At 42.9% G+C, this 6819-nt stretch overlaps 1 protein-coding gene across 1 annotated transcript in view; it reads right to left on the bottom strand.

The window, feature by feature from the left end:
- Nucleotides 1–231: 231 nt before the first annotated feature.
- LOC142490692 (uncharacterized) overlaps nucleotides 232–6819 on the bottom strand; it is an 11361-nt gene continuing 4773 nt past the window's right edge. The window contains exons 2-3 of the mRNA XM_075593111.1: nucleotides 1620–1697; nucleotides 232–1256 (exon numbers count right to left, since the gene is read on the bottom strand). Coding sequence (XP_075449226.1) covers nucleotides 232–1256; nucleotides 1620–1697 — 1103 coding nt within the window. The remainder of the gene's footprint in view (nucleotides 1257–1619; nucleotides 1698–6819) is intronic.

The raw sequence follows: 6819 nt of genomic DNA, 5'->3' as shown, positions 1-6819 counted from the left end.
TTCTCTAAACTTAGCAACTGGCTCCTGGTGGACCATTACTGAACAGACGATTACAACATAAATATTTATAACACAATTAATTATGAGTGTTAACATTTCCAAAACTTCACGTGTACAAGAACATAGTTGAAAGTTTGGAAACAACACAGTCTTCAGCATACATACAATAGTAATTAGATAATCTGAAGTCAACAAAACAAGGCCAAAGACATATTTTCTGAATTATAACATTTATTTTTTTTGTTCCTTTTGCGAGCGAGTAACAGGCCTGCTTGTTGTCTCTTGAATTTTCCTTTTTCTTTTGCCACCAACTTTAGGCACAACAGAGCCACTTTGAGTGGCCTCTGGCACTTCACGGGCAGGGCTTGTGGCCAGTGACTGTTCACCTACGGGGCTTGTGGCCAGTGACTCACCTACAGGGCTTGTGGCCAGTGACTCACCTACAGGGCTTTTGGGCAGTGATTCACCTACAGGGCTTTTGGGCAGCGATTCACCTACAGGGCTTTTGGGCAGCGATTCACCTACAGGGCTTTTGGGCAGCGACTCACCTACAGGGCTTTTGGGCAGCGATTCACCTACAGGGCTTTTGGGCAGTGACTGTTCACGGACAGGGCTTGTGCCCAGTGACACATGTGAGCAAGTTGGTAGACACTGCACAAGTGATGGTTGGTCTGTTTCATGTGTGTCTTGTTTTGTTTTTGTCGCCTCCTTTGTAGGTGTCTGCTGCTGAATTTGTACAGATGGCAGCAGTAGGATGTCATCAGGAACCTGCACAGCAATGTCTGCTACTTGACCGGTAACATTTGGGCCTGGTGAATGAATATCAGATGAATGTGGTGAAAACTGACCTGCATGAACAGATCCTGGCTGGGAGGTGTTGAATTGTGGTACATTAGTCATTCTCCAGTAATTAGCTTGTGTTTGCTGAACAACTAATGCTTCGAATGAGGTGTTGATTTTTTGCAACTGTTTAGGCACTTCAATGAAGACTCTGTGGAGATGTGCCAATTGTGATACTGTTTCTTCCTGCAGTCCAATCATCCTTTCCAGCACTGTCATCATGTCTGAATGGCGACGATTTTCTGCGTCCACTATTTTTCCCTCTGAAGCTACAATTGCATCGTATGTGGAAGTTGATGGACGATTTGGCGGTACAACAGTTTCTATTGGCACCTCTTCATGGTCACATGATTGTATTTCAGTCTCTTCTGTGGCGTCATCCTCATCATACTCATCATCCTCATCACCATGATGTTCTAAAAAGAAATGTACACATTATTAAATGGCATGTTAATGTATGCTGTGTTACTATGTAATTGTACTGTGTCCTAAGTAACACCTAACATGTTAGCATACGTTTTATAACCTCATTAAAAACTACCTTGACTTACGAATAATGTTTAGACTCAGTATGAAATATGAATGAATGAAAAGTTGCTCTAAACTCAGAAGTCCTACATGATAATTAACATCACTAACACAATACATGTTGCCTTACACTTAAATTTCACTGACACTAAGTAATCCTATTTAAAGAAGATGTGCAAAACAAATAATGCACATGACAACATAACATATAGAAGAGCACATATTATATGGCCAGCAAATGATACACTCACCTTCTAGTAGTGTTGAGCTGGCTGACCCAGGTGAAGACACTTGTTCCATCTCAGGTGACACATGTCCTCCAGGGGCAACTATATATAACAATAACATAAGTTTTACATTTACATGTGTAAATATTGAACAAACACTTATTGTATGTTCTGTATTTATGATTAACTAACAACATCAGTTCCTTAACCGAAAATGTGTGTGAAAGTGAACATAAATAGTTGTAATAACACTGTACATGCCTGTGTACTTAGAATTTTTGAGTTCCCTAACATACAACATACTATGTTTCTGCAGTAATGCGTGAGGATAAATAGATTAAATGAGTACATAAAAATCATATGTTGTGTAGTGATATCAGTATCATAATGTACATAACTATCATGAGATGACCATTCACAATGGTTATCATGAAGGTGGTCATATTGCAAAAAGTGTTGTTTTTGGTAGAGGATATGTGTGGTACATTAATCGAAGATGTGGCACACCTGAATGTGGCTGTGACTCAACAAGACAACACATGCAGTGTGTGATAATGTGTCTTTCATAGTAGTTCAACTATAGATATGAGTGAACTAATGTGTGACGTACGCTTTGATAAGTAATGAGTTGTTGGGGCATTTAGTAGCTAGAGTTAAGCTTTCAAATGAGTGTGATTAACTTCAGTTGTGCTATTCAGGTTGTAAGAAAGGTATTCCCTTCCCCAAAAAGCCTAATCAGCCACACCTTTCAATGACTTGAAACAGGTGCAAATGGTGTGAACTAAGTTGACCGTGAAATGAGGCTGTAATTAGTGTGTGTGCTGAACCCCACCCCCTCTGTTGAAGTGTATGCTGTGATGAGATATTAATTGCAGCTGCTTTAACACAATGGTAGATGAGCTAAGTAGTCATCTGCAGTGTTTAAGTTATGAAAACAATGACATAACATATGATACGTGTGCCTCATTATGCTGTCTGTATATGACATAAAGCAAAAATGGACCTTTTCATAAGCAACTATAGATGTGTTAGTGCCAGTGATGTTTGTAGGCCGTTACATGCAATTTCTTTGATGCATGCTTAAAATAGGCAGTAATGTCATGTTTGTCGGAGTAAAATCAATAAAATACACAATAATATGATACATATTTCTGTTCTGTACCTGTAGCTACTAATAATTTCTCATGAACATGTGTTACACATGTGTACTACCCTGTTGTTCCCCATCTTCGCCCACCATCAATTGCTTCCACTGCAGCTATGCATTTTGGGAATTCACATGTAAATGAGCACGCAATGGCACGTGCTATATTAGTTACTGCTTTTAGTAGGACTACTACATATATGTCTATTTTGAGATATATATATACAGAATCAGACATATACATATATAGATGCAGGTATGCTTATATTGTGAAGACAGTATAAAAAGCAGTGTAAATATGCAAAATAACTGTAAGCAACGACACGCCTAGTACAGTAATATTTATCACCTGCTGGAAATTGTGACGGATAAATTCCAATGTCACGGTCACCAGCCAAGCCTTCCACGACGACGGTAAGTAATTTTGGCCGAAGCAGCTCCTCCAATGGAGTCAATATGAGACGTTGTGGTGTGGGCCCACCTCCAGTGCCAGTAGCATGCACGCGTTGGTCTTGTATTTTCTTTTTCAATTTGGACCTAATATCATCAAATCTTTTCCGACAATGATACTTGTCCCTGACACTATTCCCACAGGCATTGACACCAATGACTATTGTGTCCCACATTTCTTTTTTGCTTGCTGCACTTGTCCGCCCTTGAAAAACATATAAAAGATATGAGGTAAATTAATAATAATATAAGCACCAGTTTCCTACACTGCTAGCTGTTCCAAGAGATAGCAAACATGCTGTTTTATGTGTAATATGTGCAGCACATGAGCATTCACTACTAAACCTATACATGTAAGCAAGGTTGCATTCATATTGTATGCAGTTCTGGCAAATTGACCGCCTGTGTTTATTTGTCCTTGTAAGGCATGATAAATAGCTGTGTTTCCACACTAATGAACATAGAAAGATATTGTGTACCCATATTTGCATATGAACAAAACTCAGATGACCTAGGATCACATGTATTTGAATAATAAATGTAAAGTTACACTTACCTACTAAATGTCCATAGAGACTGTCATAGTGCTCCAGAATGCCAGTGACAAGAGCCCTATTTTCCTGGTCATTGAAGCGAGGATTACGTGGCTTCTCCACACGTTTTTTCTGAGCAGGTTTAGGGTCAGAGCTTGGCTGGTGCTGACTGGACTCTCCTTCTTCCAATGGAAGAGCCTCCAAAAGCTGGCCACCAGCAAGCACGCCACCACCAGACACCCCATCAGCAACTGCGCCACCAGCAGCACTCCCAGCACCAGCACTCCCACTCCTAGCACCAGCACTCACACTCCTAGCACCAGCACTCACACTCCTAGCACCAGCACTCACACTCCTAGCACCAGCACTCCCAGCACCAGCACTCCCACTCACAGCAACAGCACTCCCACTCCCAGCACCAGCACTCCCACTCACAGCAACAGCACTCCCACTCCCAACAACAGCACTCCCACTCCCAACAACAGCACTCCCACTCCCAACAACAGCACTCCCACTCCCAACAACAGCACTCCCACTCCCAGCAACACCACTCGCAGCACCAGCACTCCCACTCCCAACAACAGCACTCCCACTCCCAGCAACACCACTCGGTGCACCAGCAACATCACTCCCCTGAACAGAACGTTCACTCCGACGCATACTCCCACGAGTAGCACTCCCACTCCCACCAGCATCACTCTTCCCACGCTTTGCGGGCATACTTCCAGCACTCACAAAAAACAGACAAGAAATGTACAGGCAATCACACGACCCACTTCCACATATAAAACAAGACAAAGATGTAAACAAAACAACAAAGGACAAAGCTCACCCAATACACAACAAGTCTCTCAGTCAATATGCAAATCTTCAATCGTCCAGCTCTGTGCGTCTCTCTCTCTCTCTCACTCCCAACAACACAGAGAATGATTAGCAGTACACGTTGCCTTTAAATATGGCGCGCAATCAAAAACATGCTTGTTTCGCCTGATTCAGCAAGATTTGTGATTGTGCAACCTAACAGCACCCCGCCACGCACGCCGATACACCTGTGTGTGATCGGCTCATCATCGTGAGAGTGGGCGGATTTGTTTTCTGGTTGATTTTGAATGTATTCGGCACTTACTGCATACGGAGAGGGAAAAACGCCAATAACATGACTAATCGAAAAGCTTGCCGATTTCACATAATCGTCGCTTACTGCATGAGGCCCTATATCCCCAATCTGACTGGTTGTAGGCACCCGCCACCTGATTGGGACACCAGCTAGCCTGTTGTATTAATTGTGTTGTGAAAAAAACGTAAACAATGATTTTTTTCATGGCTCCATTTCTTTTGTGCCAGCCTTTAGCTGGTGCAAAAATCCGGCGTGCTTTTAAAGTATGATTCACTTATCACTGCTTAGTGAATCGCACTACTGGCAAAAAACGGTGCGTTTGTCGTCTTTCGCCTGATCGGGTAATATTTTTTTCACGTTTTTGTTTTGGCTGAAAAAATGCCTTTTACGGCCGATAAAGCACTATTATCACTGCTTAGTGAATGGCGTAGCAGGCAGTATTGGTCTTAAAAGCCATTTTTCGTACTTAAAAGCAGTTAAATGAGACTGCACAGGCTTATATAGGCTTCTATAGGCCTGTGATGTCACATTTCAGTGCAAATGGTTCACACGCCTCTGGTTGGCTGTGAAAACCATATGTTTTTTTTTTGCTGTGTTAATCCGATGGGCCATTAGTCTCTGCAGAAATGTCACTGAAATGTTGCAGCATGTACCCAGCATGTACCTTGGTCTTGTTGGAGATAGCCCCAGATTTTCCAAGGCAAGTTTAAGGCAAGTTTTAGAATACTCGTCAGCGCACCTGTACATACAAGCAAGCATTTGCCAAAACAACCATTGCTTCTGTATGTATGTATGTATGTATAGCTCTAAAGGGCCATACATAAATACATTTGGAATAAATGTGTGAAAAAAAATGCGATCACCAAAAAAAAATTAAAAAAAAAAACCTGTAAAATAAAAATAACATACATTCTATTTTTTTCTTACATTTAGTTATCACTGCTTAGGGAATTGCCCCCACTGTCTCCTGTTCTAGTGTCTCCTCCTGACCCTGTCCTAGTAGAAGGACAACAGGAATTTGAGGTTTAGACCATGCTGGATTCCAGGTTGACCAGAGGGAATCTCAAGTACCTGGCCCACTGGAGGGGTTTGGCCCTGAAGAGCATCCCTGGATCTCCAGAGATCAACTACATGCCCCTAGGCTGGTCCGGGCCTTCCACCGGAGGTTTACCTCCAAGCCTTCCTTGAAGCCCCTGGAGGTTGCTTCTGAAGGGAGGGGTACTGTGAGGATCAGGCTTAGGACCTGCCTCTGTGACATGTCTCGTGACGCGTCTCATGCTGACAGGATCCTGCGCAGGCACCGTCCAATTTTTGTCAGGCGAAGGACTCAACCACAAGTTAACACTGACAGCAGGATAACTACTTCATCTTTTTCACCTGTGGTCCTTAGTCCACCCCATGACGATCGAGCGGGCTGATGGCAATCAGCATTTACTGTGCAACCGGGCAACTTAGCGTGGCTTGGCTCTTCAATCAATAGGCAATCATTACATTCAGCCTTGTGCCCTTCATCTGATTGGCTAACAGTCCTTTATTGGCTCACCGATCACTGCTTCAAATCGGCTGAGCATAGTAGTCCTTAACCTGCGACAAAGTGCTACCCACAAGCACACCGTTTGCGATTTCCTACTTTGCCTTGTTCAAGTCTGCTAACGTTGTCGTGTCTCCTAGTATCCTCAACCTCAACTTTGTACCTGGACTACCACCTTCTCTATACCTCAACCTCGCTATGCACATCGACTATTCTACATCTCCAACCCTAGACCACGGCGAGAGTATCGACACTATCCTACTTCTCCTATCCTGACCTGGGTATATGACTACGGATCTGCACACCGGATGAAGTCTCGCGGATTCACGTTGATGTATTGTACCCCACCATAGCCTCGCGGTTTTGTCATGTTTGGGGTGAGCACCCGTTACAGTCCTCTTGTTTTATTATCAATGTGTATTATCATTTTGAGTTCAAATGTTTTCCGT

This window comes from Ascaphus truei, chromosome 3 (genome assembly GCF_040206685.1).
Source record: "Ascaphus truei isolate aAscTru1 chromosome 3, aAscTru1.hap1, whole genome shotgun sequence".
In the NCBI taxonomy this organism is placed as follows: domain Eukaryota; kingdom Metazoa; phylum Chordata; class Amphibia; order Anura; family Ascaphidae; genus Ascaphus; species Ascaphus truei.
The sequence above is the reverse complement of the archived record's forward strand: the minus strand, read 5'-3'. Positions and strand labels throughout refer to the sequence as shown.